The 17,894-nt window shown below is 44.6% G+C and overlaps 5 protein-coding genes and 1 pseudogene across 10 annotated transcripts; 3 read left to right on the forward strand and 3 right to left on the reverse strand.

Annotated features, from left to right (window-relative positions):
- Window positions 1–19: 19 nt before the first annotated feature.
- LOC112894291 (general transcription and DNA repair factor IIH helicase subunit XPB2-like) lies at window positions 20–7,621 on the reverse strand. 2 transcript variants are annotated; one of them, XM_025961947.1, is made up of 19 exons: window positions 7,487–7,621; window positions 7,279–7,395; window positions 6,990–7,158; window positions 5,877–6,099; window positions 5,735–5,791; window positions 5,297–5,437; window positions 5,139–5,219; window positions 4,155–4,242; window positions 3,328–3,665; window positions 3,143–3,218; window positions 2,863–3,056; window positions 2,371–2,534; window positions 2,226–2,298; window positions 2,024–2,137; window positions 1,370–1,450; window positions 1,093–1,152; window positions 871–954; window positions 642–784; window positions 20–543 (listed from the first exon to the last, which is right to left on the reverse strand). In XM_025961947.1, the coding sequence occupies exons 1-19, from the start codon at window positions 7,500–7,502 to the stop codon at window positions 462–464; spliced, it is 2,301 nt and encodes a 766-aa protein (XP_025817732.1). In that variant the 5' UTR covers window positions 7,503–7,621; the 3' UTR covers window positions 20–461. The 2 variants fall into 2 exon arrangements, with proteins under 2 accessions (XP_025817732.1, XP_025817733.1); XM_025961948.1 differs by lacking the exons at window positions 6,990–7,158; window positions 7,279–7,395; window positions 7,487–7,621 and adding an exon at window positions 6,918–6,946.
- A 157-nt stretch (window positions 7,622–7,778) lies between these two features.
- On the forward strand, window positions 7,779–13,099 carry LOC112893994. Of its 5 annotated transcripts, none has more exons than XR_003228930.1 (14): window positions 7,779–7,915; window positions 8,008–8,106; window positions 8,226–8,310; window positions 8,456–8,525; window positions 8,785–8,845; window positions 8,992–9,045; window positions 9,243–9,396; window positions 9,539–9,635; window positions 9,919–10,028; window positions 10,484–10,590; window positions 10,837–10,947; window positions 11,041–11,212; window positions 12,188–12,441; window positions 12,514–13,099. XR_003228930.1 is itself a non-coding variant. In XM_025961545.1 (12 exons), exons 1-12 carry the CDS (start codon window positions 7,829–7,831, stop codon window positions 11,155–11,157), a joined length of 1,152 nt encoding a protein of 383 aa, XP_025817330.1. In that variant the 5' UTR covers window positions 7,779–7,828; the 3' UTR covers window positions 11,158–11,490. The 5 variants fall into 5 exon arrangements, 1 of the variants encoding a protein (XP_025817330.1); XR_003228931.1 differs by having other exon boundaries at window positions 12,549–13,099; XR_003228929.1 differs by having other exon boundaries at window positions 12,188–13,099.
- LOC112893995 (reticulon-like protein B9) lies at window positions 11,440–13,019 on the reverse strand. Its single transcript, XM_025961546.1, has 5 exons — window positions 12,818–13,019; window positions 12,530–12,710; window positions 12,284–12,425; window positions 11,963–12,032; window positions 11,440–11,855 (listed from the first exon to the last, which is right to left on the reverse strand). The coding sequence occupies exons 1-5, from the start codon at window positions 12,900–12,902 to the stop codon at window positions 11,689–11,691; spliced, it is 645 nt and encodes a 214-aa protein (XP_025817331.1). The 5' UTR covers window positions 12,903–13,019; the 3' UTR covers window positions 11,440–11,688.
- Window positions 13,100–13,380: 281 nt separating the features above from the next.
- On the forward strand, window positions 13,381–14,152 carry LOC112893996 (non-specific lipid-transfer protein 2-like). The gene has a single exon (XM_025961547.1). It carries the CDS (start codon window positions 13,571–13,573, stop codon window positions 13,859–13,861), a length of 291 nt encoding a protein of 96 aa, XP_025817332.1. The 5' UTR covers window positions 13,381–13,570; the 3' UTR covers window positions 13,862–14,152.
- A 240-nt stretch (window positions 14,153–14,392) lies between these two features.
- LOC112895526 (non-specific lipid-transfer protein 2-like) lies at window positions 14,393–15,060 on the forward strand. Its single transcript, XM_025963481.1, has one exon. The coding sequence runs from the start codon at window positions 14,521–14,523 to the stop codon at window positions 14,824–14,826; it is 306 nt and encodes a 101-aa protein (XP_025819266.1). The 5' UTR covers window positions 14,393–14,520; the 3' UTR covers window positions 14,827–15,060.
- Window positions 15,061–15,356: 296 nt separating this feature from the next.
- Window positions 15,357–17,882, reverse strand: LOC112893597 (annotated as a pseudogene).
- Window positions 17,883–17,894: the final 12 nt, after the last annotated feature.

The following is a 17,894-nucleotide window of genomic DNA, read 5'->3' on the forward strand; positions in this document are numbered from 1 at the left end:
GCTCGGTCATGGACAATAATTTCAAGACGTCGAAAGCCATTGATAATTCTGCATAATACACAGGATTATCAAAGCTGCATTTTCTTCGAAGTTCAAATACAAAGGCAGGAGCCAGCTTGCTCAGTATCGCCGATGACACGTTGCTGCTTTAGCGTGCTTATACATGCGTACAAGCCTACAACAATATTTACATTTCATGAAGACTTAAACCAAAGGTCGCCCGATATGCGAATAGAGTAGCATGTGTAAGCCAGAGACCAAAATTGTTCTGCGCTATAAAAGCTAGTAACCTTGCTCAAACCAAGGGCAATTGCTAGTAAGATTGTTCTAACAGAAAGTAACAGCTTTGCATAACCTGGCTTCTGTGTCAAAACGACGGCATTTCATGCCAAACAAGAAGGTTCTCGTGAACCACATCATTTTCAGCAAAGCATAACAGGCTGCACAGCTTTTCTGGCCTCCTACTGGTAGCGTTTCTTAAACAGATGATGCCTCTTTGATGGGTCCTTGGGTTTCTTCGGAGCACCCTTCCCCTTCCCAGTGCTGGAAGAACAGGTCACAGGCGATTTGCATCCAGTTAAAGAAGAGGATGAATATGGCATAGAATAAAAATACAGAGGAAAAGTGGACAGAGGCGGCACCTGTACTCCATGTAGACCCTTCCACCGGCTCCCGAAAAGGCGCTCATCGATCCGGCAGAGCGCCGTGCTCTCAGAAGAGCCTTGCCATCAGAATCCTCTTCCAAGTGCTCAACACCAATCATGTCATCCCCTGCGTTCAGCACCTGTTGGTAGTGGTGAATGGGGCACCAGCACACGGTCAGTAACAACCAACAAGGGAACTACGACCAATGGGTACAGAAATGCCCACCTTGCCCAAAAGCTCAAGCTGTTCATCAAGCGTGTAAAAGCTCAGATTAGGTCCTTCTTCAAGTGGTGGCAAACTAGTAATAACCTGGCAAGTGCAATATTTCGTCACTCAAAAGTGCCAAAGGAACAATCTCGGCAGGTGCGTGCAGCTGCACGTACTCTGAGGAAGAATCGAGCAACACAGTTTAATGCTTTCAACTTAAGAATGCTCCACAAGCCATACCTTGAAGCTATATCCTTGGTCAATAAGAAACTGCTGCCTTTTTGTTGAGTAGTACATCTCCTGCATCGGCGAAAAAAAAATGTCATTCTGATATACTAAAGATAATTTACAGGGCTGTCATAACATACTCCCTCTGTTCTGTTTTATATGATGCTGGTTAGCTCAAACTTGAGCTAAGCAACATCAAATAAAAGAGAACGGAGGGAGTCTATAAATGCTGGTGTTTCCAGTAAAAAAAGGAAAATAATGAGGAAATAAGTAATCCAGTGAGACTAACCTGTGTGTCGGTTGATACAAGAGAATAGAAAAAAGCATTGTATTCTTCTTTTCCCCCAGCCATCCTATCTTGATGCTTACCCTGAGGGCACAATAATTTACAAGAGATTTAAGGAGAATACAATTCATGATACTCATTATAGTAGGACTGTTGCAGTTTGAGATCCAAGTGTTCCAAATAATTTCTGTATCACTTTTTTCCCAATCTGATTGGACCCATCAAAGTGATTACTCTCATAACTAGAAGCTGAAACTGAAATGCAGGTTGGTAGCCCCACACTGGTACATAGGATATTGTTCAAATATACGAACACCTATGTGCAACTACAAATACCAGGTCAGCAGCAGTGACAATTCAGTTACAAGCTTTGCCACAGCATAACAGTAAATTTGAACAAATATATTTATAACATTGAAGTTTACCGTGTTAAATTGGCAGCTGAAAGTTGTGAGAAATTTCCCCAACGAAATTTTTTTTGGTAGCAAGACATTTCACCATAATGTGTTAGTATTCATGATGAATTATAAATGTCCAGAATAATTCCGAATGCCAAAAGGAACACAAACAACCACACAGAATTTCGAATGCCAAAGGATCGAGTGCAGCAATTACAATCAGCTTGTTTAAAAAATGAAACAAATGGTCCGAGAGTACCTTTGCCCTGAGAATACGTCCCAGACGCTGAGCTTCTTGACGCCTCGAACCAGCATGAGATGATATTTGTATGATAACATTAGCTTCTGGGATATCAATGGAGTTATCACCGACCTAACAGGAAATGGCATACGGTCACCAACATTGCTGACAATACGTTGATTTGAAATACATATTCAGATTATAAGGTCAGTATGCACACCTTTGAAAGGAAAATTGTATTCACTTCGGGACTGTTCTTGAATTGGTAGAGAATTCTTGTCCTCTCAGCATGGCTGAATGATTCAAAAATAAATAAGTGCAAAACTTGAGGAAACTAGGTAGCATCTGCATAAATGTAAAGTCACCTTGTGGCACCATAAATCATCGGCTTTCGGAGTTTCATTGCATAAGCAGTTAGTGCAAATAGATTATCAGCAAACACAATTATCTTGTCTCCACGTTGTTGCTCATGGAACCGAATCAGGAACTCACAAGCCCTGAACTTGTTTGGATTCATGACATAGAGTACCTGACATGTAAGAGTAGTAGGATGTGATCCTCGAAACAAAAGATAGCTTCCAGGAAGACGACAATGAAATCAAATAAAACGGAATTCCAATCAATAAATTCATATATTTACTTATGTCAAAGGAATAAGAGTAGAATGTCCTGTTGGAGGTGAATAGCTAAAGGAAATTAATCAAGCTGACTATTGCATAGAGGGAAAGGTACAATGGGAATCAAATAAAGCAATAGTGGAAATTGGAACACATGAATTTCATCATGCCATCAGTAAGGACAGAAACTTTATGTAAATCCTTCGCAGGAATATACGACAAACTTCAATATAGGCTCACCTGCTTCTTCTTTGAATTTTCCTTTTTCAGATATTCAGCAAAGAACTCTTTGGTCATGGGACACCATACTTCTGCACACTGCACGTTTGCAATAAATCCACCTTTCACTAAATCCAACCAATTCGCCTCATACAGTTTTGGTCCAATTAGAAAATTCAAATCAGTAATGCGTTCGTCCTCTCTCACAAGTGTAGCTGTGAAAATATTAATATAATGAGTTTATAATACATCATACAAGCAAACAGTGAAACCATGCAGGATTATATGATGGAAAACATACCAGTAAGACCAAGCTTGCAGTGAGATTTAGTAATGCTGATGACTTTTCTAAACATATGTGCAGGGACAACGTGAACCTGAGAACACATACACAAGTAAAGGAGACAAAAGTGACTGTGCATTGTAATTTATTAAGACAAGGAAGCATAACGACCTCAATAATCAGATTACAATAGACCAACCCACCTCATCCATTAGAAGCAAGCCCCACTCTCTGTTTCGGATTTCTTCAATAATCTTCTCTGAGTCTTCAGACCGTTTACCACCAAAAGCAACCATATTATATGTAGTCACAACCACACCGGCCATTCCTCTAAATTTCTCCTTGTTATCAGATGTAAAACGACTAATGTGGTCGTCTTTTATGGTAGACCAAAGCTTGAATTGAAATGCCCATTGATCCACGGAGACGGCATTTGTGGCCAAACATAGACAGCTCTTCTTAATACGGCAGGCTGCAGATACACCGACCAAGGACTTGCCGGCACCACAAGGTAGCACAATAATTCCTGACCTTGCTCGTCCTGCACAATTACAAATTAAATCAAATTAGAAAAGCTAGCATTAACTGCATGCAAGTTTCACGAACTGTTTACTCAATGCAAAAACCAAAAACTTCTACAATTGAAGGACACTAATAAATGACCCAAGGGAATAAAATCACTAGCTAAAAAGAGCAAGGAGAATTTGATTTACATCCTTACTAAACACTTATTTTGCTATCAGTCCAAAATTTGCATTAGCTTCGCTCATAATTCACAAGCATTAAACAATACTGGACACCTTATAAACAAGACATTGTGAGCCCATTGCACAGAAAAGGCACATTTATTTTCATTTCGGACCTGGTTCCAAATCAACATGTGCAATCAGGTAAGACCAATACTGGGCTTTCAATGCTAATTACTGGGAAATTCTTCCGCCCAAGCTTCGTGGCCATCTATAGCTCTTTAACCTACCAACTGTTCAAAACTCAATTTTACATGAGCTTTCTGCTTTCATGATGAACTTACCGTTTCCAAACATCTTGCTGAGACTCTTTTCCTGATATGGCCTAGGCCGTGCTTGTGGCTTTAGCTCCATGTCCAAATCTGGGTTTACCTACAATTAAAATTGAGATGGAACTAAGTTCCAACACTAAACATGCAACAAATAGCTACACATAAGATCGTGCTGGTAAATGGCTAACAAAACTCTTAACCTATTTGGGTAGGAATAACTACAGATTGACTGGTTGAATGTACTTCAACATCAGAAGGAAATAGCAAACAATTGTGCCAGAAATCATAATTTTTTTATTCAAAACTTCCTATGGTTCTGAAGGCTCATTTTCTCAACGGAAATCCTGATAAAACACTTTTCTTGTACACATATAACCACATGAGGTTCCGTATATCGACGAGAATTGCCATGCTATGTACTTTTAAGAGCAAATGTGAATGAAAATAATACATATCACCTCCAATAACAAAATAAGTGACATTACAGAATGCATATTTGAACTTTAACCAACAATCTTCTTGAGCATCTAGCTTAGCCGATGAAAATATATGTGCAGCTTTGTGTTTAAAAAAAACTCTCACATATTATAGCTTTACTCAATTCTAAATCATATTACAATAAAAATCAGTTGTAAAGTCGTGTTTCAAGGATCATACTCATGTCCAAAAATAACAACTTTCTATGACCAGAGGGAGTAAGGTTTTCCATTGGTGCATGTTCATCTATTACGTTCCATTGACACAGGTCAATCCCACCCCTTGTATTATTTGACGTAGAGCTAAGGTGGTTCGAAATTTATCCTACCCTTTTGGTTGACTAAGGGCTTATTTCCTTCGATGCATATGCACATCTCTCACATTCCATTGATGTGGGCTAACCCCAATATTTGCATTCGTCAACACTACTGTGGTTTGCAATTTGTCCCATCCTTTTGGTCTAAAAAAGAACAGAAAAATAATATGCACTAACTGATCCCTGAGAAAAGGCAAGCTTACAGTATCATTTCTGAAATCATACTCCTCCAGCATGGGATAGTTCAATGCATTTGGCAAGCACCGTTGCTTAACGTTCTCAACCTGTGTGAGATGAACGGAGCATCAGTCCCTCAATAAACTTTAGTGGTTCTCAAGCTTCAATAGAAGTGAAGAAATACCTGAGAGGGATCAATCTCAAAAGAGTGTGTTTCCTTGTCTTCAGTTGCAGCAGCCAATTCCATTCCATTCAACAAGTCTTCATGGCCACTAGTTTGTCCAGATGTTTTGCTAATAGTAAATGAAGGTGCACTAAGGGAATCCTGAAAGAAATTGGAATAGATTCATATGATATTGCAAAGCAAACAAGTAACTTAAATGGATAGTTGTAATGGTTTAAGTAGACAAATTAGCAGGGGAACAACTTTTATCTCACAGAGGCTAATGAGGTAGGTAACAAGCTTTTCCTAGCAGCAATGGTTTCAAATTTCCAATACTATTACACATCCAATAAATTGACACCTGATGACATGAACACATTTCCACACACTGCAAAGTTCTGCTCTACATGACACTAATTTATTTCAGCTAGAAAAAAATAAATCCAAAATAATTAATACCTCAGGAGATATCCTAGCTCTTGATATAACTTCATCCCTCAGAAGGGTACTCAATACCTGCACAAGAGATGTCACAATTCTCTCATCAAAGAAAAAGGATAGAGCAATCAGAATTCTTTATGCACAGGTCAAGTGGTACAACCTCAGGAAATGGAGACTCGACGAAATACCGATTCTTCTTTAAGACAAGCTTCACTTTGCCGTAGTTAGCAGTTGATCCATGGATGAAATCAATTATTTCACGAGGCAACTTAGTCTTAGAGAGTTTACTCAAGACACTAATAATAGTGGTTGTCTCAAGTCCTACTGAGACAGCAGCATACAATGAATGGGGAGTTAGATTGTACTCATGCATAGATTCTGGCCTGCATAACAAAGATAAGGTCGAATTTTCAGAAATAAAAGTTGCAAACCCTTCGTTGAATATATTTCTAGCACTCAACACATATATTCGTTTCAATATCTTAGATTGTAGATTAAGAGAACCATGCTAGCTCAGATACAGTTACAATTTAACTTACTTCGTTGCTGTTTCAAGCATTTTGAAGTAACAAGCTCAGGATATTTCTAATACATCATTCAATCCTCCAAACTAAGCAAGTCCTAATAATTATTTCCCAGGAAACAAGCATAAACATCTTACATATTGCAACTTACTCCAGTCAAGTTTAGATAGTCCACATAACATTTTTTATTTCAAATCCACTTCACAAACAAATTACACAACAGAAAGTAAGAAGCAACAGAACTCTGGGAGAAGAAGAAATCATGGGAAATGCCATAGCTACACTCAGCGAGGCCTTAAAACCAAAAGATACATGTAATCATGATTAATTAAATTGAGCAAGCACAACTCCTTTTCTCCCTCCCAATTCCCAGCATATGTATCCATCAAATTTCACACAAATTCCTTCAAATGGCATCATGTTGACTCTTATGTCAGGTTTTCAATGGAATGCAAAATTGCAAATCAAGAAATCTTGTCTAATAAATATTCAAAATTCATCTCCTGGTCCAAGACATCCAAAGGCAAGTCTAATTCAATGCAGCTACTGTGTTAACAATGTGTGCTGGACTTATCAGACGAACCCTATCCAAAGCATGGCCGTCTTACTACAGCCCTAATTCATTATATCAGAACTTTATGGAGAAATCAACAGCTTCAATTCAGATTGTGAGCCACCTGATTGCAATCATGACCACTCTGAATTAAAGGTGCTTGTGGTATTCGAGTATGGAAGTGATTAAAGTGGACCTGCACACAGGCTCCGCAATAGCGATAAGGAAATCGTATGCCTGCTTGTACAGCGGCGAGAAGGTCTCGAGGAAGATGCGGCCGTCGGCGCACGCCCAGAGGGGCCGGCTCGCGTGATCCGGCTTCAACTCGAGCTTCGTGAAGTCCCTCTTCTTCACCTCCTTATCCGCTGCAACAGAACAAAAGCATCCACCCCCAAATCCCTCGAGCGATCAGAAGTTCAGCAGAAACCCCCACAGATTTAGGGAAGGTTAGCGGATTTAGGAGGGATCAAGCGCGCGGTCGGTACCATCAAGCGCGTCCTCGTCGAAGTCATCGGCGTAGTCGAACTCGGCGCTCTCGTCCACCAGGGCCGCCTTCGACGGCGCCGAGGACTTGTGCCGCTTCGGCCCGCGGTGGCGATCGCCTGCAGGGGAGAAGAGAGGGGAACGACGTCAACGGGAGAGGCGCACGAGGGTGTTCGTGGACGAGATGCTTGTGTAGGGTCGCCGCCTCACCATCGCCGCCGGCCATGGCTGGGGCTGGGAGGAGTCGGTGCTGGTGGTCGGTGCGAGTCGATGCCGGAGAGGACGGCAGAAGGCTTTGGCGGTGCGAGACGATGCGGTCTGCGAACTGGGCGATCGTTGCGGTGTTGCGAGACCCCTGCGTGGGCTTTGAGAGGGTTCGGTGAATAGTTGCGGGCCAGGCCGAAACATCGGGGAACCGACATTTGGCTGCGCGCCTGGGGTCTGTTTACGTGGGCCGTACGTATACGGGTTTTGAGGAATCCGATACTGGCTGGCTGGGGAACAGCCGAACAGGAGCTCGCACAAGCAGCAACCGCGTCCACCGGAATCGGGATGGAGAGCTGGGTCCGCGCGGTGGTGGAGGCCATCCACTCCTCCCGCTCCCAGGCCGTCATCTACCTCGCCGGCGGCGCATCTCAGGTATCCGTACCAGCACCTCACGGGCCCAGCGCGTTGTAATTTTGCCGTCAAATCGGCCAATCCCAACTGCTCGGGACCTCCATTTGGCGCAGGCGCTCGGCTGGCTCCTGTCTGTGCCCGGCGCGTCGAGCACCGTCCTCGAGGTCGTCGTGCCCTACACCAGGGCCTCCATGGCGCAGCTCCTTGGCAAGGTAACGAAATCGGCACTACCAAAGCACTTCGCGCGTCCACTTCCGAAACCAGAGTCAAAACAACTAGTAATTCTGATGGCTAACGGTACTGTTCGCACTGCCCATGCTTTGATGTTCAGATGCCCTTGCAATTCACCAGCAAGCAGGCTGCAGAGGACATGGCTCTGGCCGCGTACAACCGAGCACTGAAGCTTTCTGGGCCAGGTCTGTGGGGCTTATCTAACTTTCCAATGCTTGATCATTCTGCCATAGGTGTGTAGTTCGCAGAATTGCACATATGCATCTAATATCATCTAACGTTGCTGTAAATTTTGAAATAATTCTGATAATTGAGTGGGAGAATGTGTAGGTCTGCAAGTTATGGGTGTTGGATTTACTGGGTCACTGGCAAGCTCACGTCCAAAACACGGTGACCATAGGTATGCCTTGCTCACAAACTCACCCCTTCCTTCACCAGCCTGGAACAGTGGTCATGCTAGTATGTATAATTCGCGCATGAGTTATGATACGGTCATAAGAACATGAGCAATGATGTCTTGAGGCACAGAATTCTCATGCTTTGTGTCAGTGGATCTTTCCCTTTGTTACTATTCTGATAGCATTTATAAGTCCGTTATCCTGTTTCTTGATTATGCACTATATAATACTATATAATATTTGATTCTTGTTTTCAAATAGGTTTTATGTGTCAACGTGGACAGACAATTGCCTCAAGACATCACATGTTACCTTGTCGAAGGTATAAGTACAATTGTTCCTTTCTTACTCTTTAAATGGCTCAGGCTCCTTACTATGGGTTGGTAGTAGCAGCAACGTTAGCAACCTTACGCCACTGTTATTTATTCAACTGTGTTGCCTCATGCTATCATAATTTTTTTTACCCAGGGTTTACGGAGCAGAGAGGAAGAAGACAAGGTTTCAAGCTATTTTTTGCTTAAGGTTTGTTATACCTCACTAGATGCATTGCACCTATATGTTCCCAATGGTAATATGGATCAAGCTGAACATCATGTATTCATAATCAACAAATACAAGCAACCAATCCTGATCATGTGATCTATCAGGATTGGCCCAAGTTTGTTGATAATGGACATTCTCTTAGTTAGTGCTCACTTTAAGAGGTCACCATGTTGTAGGCGATAGCAAATACCTGCAGAATATCTGCAACCATCCAGCCAGACATTCAAGAACCTGAAATTCCAGAAGAAAGCATGGAACCATTTGATGAAGATCAAGAGCTCCAGCAAGTTATAAATGGGCAAGTTTGCATGAAAGTCTATCATTTTGCTGGTATACTTTAGCAATCAGAATTGCTATGTTTTTCATGCTAGAATTCTTGGATTTCCATTCTTGAATCAATTTGTCCTTTGTTTTGTGGGTACTAGTTTTTCTACAATTATTTTTTGAACCATACCATTCTTCTTTGATGTAGCTCCACTGGAAAAGAACTTCAGCAGGAAAGTAATTTTACCTGGTTCATTCAACCCCTTGCATGATGGCCACCTTAGGCTGTTGGAAGTTGCATCAAGGTTTGTTTTTCTCCCTCTGAAGCTATGAATAGAAAATAGCATTTCTACAATTGATCTCGTCATGCAAAAGATTAGCAAGGCAAAATATAATCTAAAAGAATGTCGAAGAAAGTAGTACAGTGGACAATGATTTGTCACAGAGAGCTACTGATCAAAGAGAGGATTTAGCATCTTTTGACTATTGGCATTTGGCTGCACAACACTATTTCCATATAGCATTTTTTCTTTTTCTACTTTGAAAGGATAAATTGACTAATATCTTTCACAAATCCTCCTATTGTAGCATGTGCGATGATGGGCTTCCATTCTTTGAGATATCAGCAATTAATGCCGATAAACCGCCACTAGCTATTGCAGAAATTAAGAAGCGCATTGAGCAGTTTAGAAAAGCAGGTATGGATGCCTTCCATTTTGATATACTCCTAGCACGCTAATTGGATTGCCATGCCAATCTTGCAAACGTGGCTCAATCTGTAGCTACAACAAACTAGAGTTTTGTGTACCATTCATAAATGCATCCATTCAGTCTAACAATCTTGGGAATGCATGAATAAAATATTTCATGGGGCCTCTTTAGAGAAGTGCCCAGTCATGTTTTTTCAGAGTTTGTGTTTATGTTACATTGTATGGATTATGAAATAGTGGTTGTCTGATCGACAAGTTGGGCAAACCATCTTTGGTTTTACTGAAACTCTGAAAGTCTGTTTAATTTCTCATCGGTTATGATTTATTGTTTCTGAAAGAGTAGCTGCTTTTTTTTTGAGCTTGCATGGTAGGGCAATAATGTATCTATTTGCTTGGAAAAGCTCATCCAGTATTCAATGACTATGTTATTATTTCTGTTACAGGGAAGAATGTGATAATATCTAACCAACCGTACTTCTATAAGAAAGCGGAACTTTTCCCAGGAAGTGCTTTTATAATTGGTGCAGACACTGCAGCTAGGCTTGTTAACGTAAGAAGTTTAACCCATGATAAGAGTATGACTTAGTTTTTAGTGGTTTTTTTATTAGATAATAATTGATAGTACAGGCCAATAGCTATTTGCAGTTTTTTAATCCTCTTGGTTTCTTATCAGCACACTTTTTACTTACGTTTGAGCATATTGTGGTATTGCCTTCACTGACAGAGTTTACTCATTGCAGCATAAGTAGACATGGATATTTTGTTGTCTATACTGAATGAAGTTTACTCATTGCAGCCAAAGTATTATGGAGGAGATTACAATAGAATGCTGGGGATACTTCTCGAATGTAAAAGCACAGGTACCACTTTTCTTGTTGGTGGCCGAAAGATTGAAGGAGTTTTCAAGGTATGAATTCACCTCGGCGTTTTCTTTACAGACATTTGGAAAAAAAAAAGAGAGGCCATCTGATACTATATATACATGCTACTTGTTTGGAAGGTCCTTGAGGATTTAGACATTCCAAAAGAGCTGAGAGACATGTTCATCTCCATACCAGAGGAAAAGTTTCGCATGGATATTTCATCTACTGAAATAAGGAAGAGCCAAGGGCTCTGATTTACCAAATATGGTCACACAGCAGGTTCAAGATGATTCTCCACAACTAGAGAAGGTATATATGAATGTTTGCAAATATCTCGTGTGATGTTTTAATTCCCTGAGGACTCCTCATGTATATTAGTAAAACATGTAGCAGTAGCATTTTACATGTGTGAAGACTCTGAATGATGAATGTCATGTTAATCATCCATTTTTTTTCCTTAGATGATCAAACAATCTTAGCTATTGAATGTTTTTTTTAGTGTGATGTACTTAAACAAGCCCATGGTGTCACAGTTGAAAGAGAAAACACCATTCAATTCATTGTAATGATATGCTTTTTTGAGATCACAACATTGGAGTTTATTTCATATCGATTGCTCAAGTCATGAAAATATGCTCGTGTCCATCCAGTGATAGGTACATTTGGATGCTAGTAGCAGCCAGGTCTGAATTCTCCAAGCTCAATTAGGGTTACTTCTTCGCATTGTGGGATTTTGTTCACGAATCATTTTGCAAATTATGGTGTCTATCTTCAGGGCGTATATTTTAGTTAACTTTTGTCTTGACAGGGCCTCTTGGTATTTTGTTGAGCAAATTGGAATCAATCCTCCTGTAGAACCTCTTGATGTCTTCACTACCCCTTGCAGCTAGATGGTCCACCTCTGTCTCATATCTTTGGTACAATGCTGGCAAAGTGTGAGCACATAGAAATCCTGTGGAAATAAGAAATATAGACTTGTTAAATGTATAGTGACAGTGGGTTTATATGTTCTCTTGTGTGTTTATCTTGTTAACAGTGACTATTTTCTGTGCTACTCACCAAGATATAGCAGACTTGTGAAGCTGTAAGAACTTCCAATCTCTGACAATATTAGTAGGGACATGATCACCTAAATGTTAGAAACATAATATTGTTAGCCCAAGATTAAAGTGTTGTATATTGCACAAAAACTATTTTTGTTGAACAGCATCGGCAAAATAATGGCATTGCAGTTCAGTAATGTGCGATGTCTAAGTTTTGCTATATTCTAATCGTGACACGCAGGTTGGAACTTTGCAGTACCCTTCTATATCTTGGCACTGGAACAATTGTCACATGATTTTTCATATAAAGGTAGCAAAGCAAATGGTTGTTATGTACCAAGAGGAATTTCTTCAGATCCTTTCCGCACGCGATGTCATAAAGAGCAGCCACAGTGTATGCCAGTTTGTAATGGATGGTCTCTGCTATTTTTCGGAAGGCATGCTCGGAGATGATGACTTCCGGGATTCCTGGAGGGGCTCTGCAATGCAAAATTGGTTTGTTGAGTTTCTGCTTCCTGCTCCTTGTGTCATAGTTGAATTCTCTATAAGCTGCGATGTTCTCTGTAGAAAGAGGAATAAATACATGTTCACGAGCGGTGCAGCATTTGACCAAATGAAGATCACCAGCATGGCAAGGATGGCTATCTGGCAAAGGAGCGGGATTATGTTGTATTCAACCACTTCAAACAGGTACCATATCAGCGTGGCCCCGACAAGGACACCTGCAGATAAGTTCCTGTCCTTCCAGAGCAGAATGTCCGCGACTGCAAGGGGAAACAACTCAATCCATGACCACATCGAGTAAGAGAGAGGCTATGCTAATTCAAATGATGCAAGTCAATTGTCCAGAAAGAAAAGAAGAGCAGCATACCTTTCCCTCCACCAAGAAGCCTATGAATCGACTTGTGCCTATGAAACGGCCCATCGCCGTGATCGTTAGGAAAATGAGGATGCATGGCTCTCTGAGTTTGGAACGATTAATCTCTCGTCTTGGTTTGTCTGATCGGTCCGTTGCTGAAAGGGCGTCTTTATAAGCCCCTGAAAATGCTAGAATAATTATCTCAGGGGCGGTAGATTGAAGAAAAGGATAGCTTGATCCGTAGGGATTGAACCATCCAGAGGAATAAACGAATAAGCGGCAAGTTTGCTTCAACCAGATGCTTTGCCTCAAGACGGGGTGAACTCGTCAAGGAGGAGAGGCAAGTTTGGCTGCTTGACCATTAGTTTTCTGTTAAAACTTGCCAGATTTATCTTGTCGACATCTTAAAATCAGAGGATCTGGCTCCCTATGTGAGAATAGGACTATGACCATGATCATGCCGATGAGAGAGTACGAGATCATGTCCGTACCGTATGTCATCTGAAAATCTTCTCGACGGTACACCTCCAGCATGTTTACAGTACCTTGACCTGTTCAGAAACTCAGAATCGTGACGGCAGCCGTTTATCAGGCGTGCTTCACCTAACGTGCACCGGGCTCGATCGCGCACGCTCACGCCGTGGCTCACCTGCTGCGTGCTACGCTACTGCCCGGCGCCCGCCTACAAAAGCTGCGAGCTCCTGACTACGTTCGTTCGCGGCCTCCCAATCCCAAGTCCAGTGCAGAACCCGGCGGATCGCCGGGATGAGGGCGCCCGTGTTCCTCCTCGTCGCGGTGCTGGTGGGCCTCCTCGCCGGCCGGGCGGTGGCCGACTTCTCGGCGCTGGCGCCGTGCGACGTGATGCAGCTGAGCCCGTGCGCGAGCGCGTTCGCCGGGAAGGGTTCCCCGACGGCCGCCTGCTGCGGCAGGCTCAAGACCCACGGGTCCAACTGCCTGTGCCGGTACAAGGACGACGCCAACCTGAGGCGCCTCGTCGACACCAGGCACAAGCGGAGGGTGTTCACCGCCTGCAAGGTGCCCGTGCCGAGTTGCTAGCTAGCTAGCTCTCTCCTCCGTCGTCCTGCCCACGGCGCGCGAATAAAGTTTGAGGTATATCGAATAAAGTTGGGGCTTGCCAAATCTGTAATCTGTTTACTTGTTTGATTGCTTAATGCTCTTAATTAGTCGACATGGCAGAGCTGCGCTTTCAGCTGACAAAGTGAGGTTGCTACGCACTTGGGCTCGGTTGCACACGCTCATCGGCGCACGGCTCTACTGAACACAGCATTTCTAGTTTGTTTTCATCCTTAAAAAAGCACCCAAACCAGACCACCAAACCTTGAGCACTTAGGCAAAAAAAAAAATGAAAAAAAGCATTTGTTTGTAGTGAATGCTCTTCATCACTGCTATCGTCCTATGCTATGCTAACTCAGTTTTTCCAATACTACTTGCATTTGAATACGCATTCAAACAACTTTGTCGTTGTGTTGGATCCTTTAAAAGCCTTAGTGGAGTAGGAGTGCATAGCAAGCCATATTGTGCTGCAGCTTGCAGCAGAACGACCGTGCAGTAACGTTTACGCGACGGCGCAGCACTTCCGACACGACTCGTCGAGACCGGGGGATGCGCCCCTAAACTCTCTTCAAATACGAGCCCTCTCTTTGGGCAAGCCACTCCAATCGTTGCCAGCCGACCGCATTTCTAGCAAGCCGCCCATGAAGGTGTACGCGCTCCAGCTCCTGCTCCTCGTGGCGGTGCTCGCCGCTCCCTGCACGACGGTGTGCCGGGCGTCCGGCGCAGGGCCGCCGCCGCCGCCGCAGTGCGACCCGCTGGCGCTGCGCCCGTGCGCCGCGGCGGTCATCGACGGCGCGAGGCCGTCCGGCGAGTGCTGTGCTAAGGTCAGGGAGCAGGAGCCGTGCCTGTGCAGGTACAGCAGGAACCCCGGCCTGACGAGGTACATCAACTCCCGGGAGGGCAGGAGGATCGCGGCCGTCTGCCGTGTCCGGAGGCTCAGGTGCTAGGTTCGCGCGTCGTGTGATCGTGTCCGTGTGTAACCGATTCCATATGCGACGTCTATGTGGACTCTGCATCTCCGTGTCTCTTACTCTCTTGCTACCATGTGACGGGCCAGTTGTGGGATGTTTGGTATTTGGTTACTTTGTGTACTAGCTGTTGGTTCATTATTCCTTCTCCGTGTTGTGTGTCAAACTGTTGAGTTGGCATTTTGCAGTGAAATTTTTTGAACTTATTCTTCATCAGTTCATCTTCTAGCTTATTGTGGACGTTTCATTCTCCTATATAGATTTAAAGAAAAAAATGACTCCGGATTCACCTGACGCCGGATTCAATCAAATTTTGAACATTGCGCTCTCTATCCCCCTACCAAAGAAAAAGAATGAGTTTCCGGCTCTGTTCCTGACCTGAACGCACTGACCCAGAAACGACATAAATATGCTATGCTGCGGTTGAAATATTTAGAGTAAGATCACACAAATAGTTTGCAAGGCTATGCCATTATGCAAACATTTTATTGCAATTAAGATCGGGTGACTGGAACCATTTCTACGCTGTCTGTAACACCACCTGAGCTCTAGGAAAACAAAGAAAAGATACAAATCCACAAGCATATTTATCTTAGAGCACACAGACTGTTGTGGATATTGCTCATGATATGAACAATGTTTACAACCATGTATGTTATCCCTCAAGAGATCCTCACTGGCAATTCCAAGTCTATGCTGCTACTTTCCAACATCTCGACAACCCTGCTCATCAAAGGCCGGTTAGTTTGCGCTGTTTGTATGCACCACAACCCAACTATGATCATCTTCTTTACAAGATCCCTTGTCTCACTACTGATGTCAGAAATACTATTGCAGAACTGATCCGAGTGTTCATATAGCCACTGAGCAAAATACTTGCTAGTAGTGTCAGCACCAACACTGATGTTCCTTTTGGCCCTCACCATCTCAAGGACCATTCCACCGTAGCTGTAGACATCGGATTTGCTGATAATTGCTCCGAATTTCCTGGACACAACCTCAGGGGCATCATAGCTATCTCTTCCCCTCACATCGCCAGTGGACCTCTTGCTCTCTTTGCCATGGCATAAGTTTGTGACACCCACATCAGATATCTTTGGACACAACTCCTGATCCAGCAGAATGTTGCGGGGCTTGACGTTCAGATGCACAGTGTTAGCATTGCCCTGTCCATGGAGATACTCTAGCCCCGGCGCGACGCCGATCGCAATGTCAAACAGCTTCTCCCAGTAGAGCCACAGTGAATAATTCTCTTCTATAGAGTCATTGTTGCTGAAAGCAAAACTTTCAAGCGAGCCATTGGGCATGTACTCGTAGATGAGAGCTCTTGTTGGGCCGTGCAAGCAAAACCCCAGCAGAGTAACAACACTGACATGAGAAATTCTGCCGATGCTGGCGACCTCGCCCATGAACTCATTGTCGTCACCTCTACTGTTCTTCAGCACCTTCACCGCTACCTGACGGCCGTCACGGAGGTTGCCTCGGTAAACATCACCATTGCTGCCATGGCCCAGCTTGTGAGCGTAAGATTTTGTCATCCTCTCAACCTCTGAATCAGTGTATCGTTTCGGACGCTGAGGTATTTATTTTGGCTGAGACGGTTCTGTCTTCGGACCTGGAGGCGTCTTTGATCCCTCCTCAGGAAATGGTGCGCCACGGTATTTCTTGTGGCAGAGAAAGCAAGTGCAGATAAGCAGGAACAGCAGCAGTACGCCTGCTACGGCAGCTCCTACTATGATATCTGCACAGATGAAGTGAGTTAAAAAGGCATGAAAACGAACTGTCAAATGAATCAATATATCTTGCAATTGCTTGAGACTTGAGTTATGCTGCATATCTACAGATTTACTGTCACTCTATGATAGTGGAAAATAGCGGTTGGTTGGATAATCTGGCAAAGAGTGATACAGAATGAATCTGACAAAGAGTAACACTTACAGATCCTCTTTTTCTTATCAGAAGATGTGCCGCCCCCTACAATTTGCCAATCAAACGATCTTAACTTGTCGAAAATTATGACTGGGTCAGCAAGAGTACAAAAGACGTCTGACAGCACAACACAATCATACCTGTGTGATTGTTCCGGTTTTGCAAGATGCCATGCAGCTTGACGCTAAATCCAGTGTCCTTGTCGTAGGAGTGGCTCCACAGCATGATGCCGCCGTAGTTGGGCGCGCCTTCCACCGCCGGCAGCACCTGGGACGCGAGCGTGTCCGCGTCAACGAACCCGCTGCCCGCGGCGTCCAGCGACGCCGGGAGGCCCAGGAACACGATCGCGGACGGCAGGCCCGCCGTCCACTGCTGCCACGCGCTCCGCAGCGCGCCGACGTCCCCGGGCGCGTACTGGCACGGCGGGTTGTTGTAGAACTGCACCCACACGTGGTCGAACAGCCCCGTGCCGAGCGCCGCGGCGAGGGACGCGTCCGGGAACGGGCACTGCGGCGCCGCGGTGAGCATGTACGTCCGGCCCCGCGCGTCGCGCCTGTACAGCGACGTCAGGTTCCGGGCGAGGTCGTCGTAGTACCGGGACGGGGCCTCGATGTCGAAGTGGATGCCGTCGAGCACCGCGGCGCCGAGCGGGCGGGGCGCGCCGGTGCCGCCGAGGAAGCTGTCCCAGAGGTACGCGGCGACGCCCTGCGCGTCCGACGGCGAGGAAAGGTTGTAGCCGCCGAGCGCGCCGCCGCCGATGCTGAGGAGCACCTTGACGACCGCCGACTGGCAGGACGCGATGTCGGTGGCGAGGGACGCGCAGCCCCACGACGCGGGATCGCAGTGGCCGCCCAGGTTGAGGGCCGGGGCGCGGCCGTCGCCGAACGTGGAGAGGAAGGCGATGCTGACGTAGGCGTAGAGGCCCGTGCTGCACGTGTCCCTGAGCGTGCCCTCGCTGGCGTTCTGGCCCCAGTACAGGGCGATTTTGACGTCGCCGGAGGCCGCCGCGGCGAGGACGGACGACACTGCAAAAAGCAGGGACGACGCGTAGAGGCGGAGCTTGCCGGACATCGTGGAGTCGAAGATGCACACTGCCGGCTGGCTCAATCGTGTGGATG

Source organism: Panicum hallii, chromosome 5 (genome assembly GCF_002211085.1).
Source record: "Panicum hallii strain FIL2 chromosome 5, PHallii_v3.1, whole genome shotgun sequence".
Classification (NCBI taxonomy): Eukaryota; Viridiplantae; Streptophyta; class Magnoliopsida; order Poales; family Poaceae; genus Panicum; species Panicum hallii.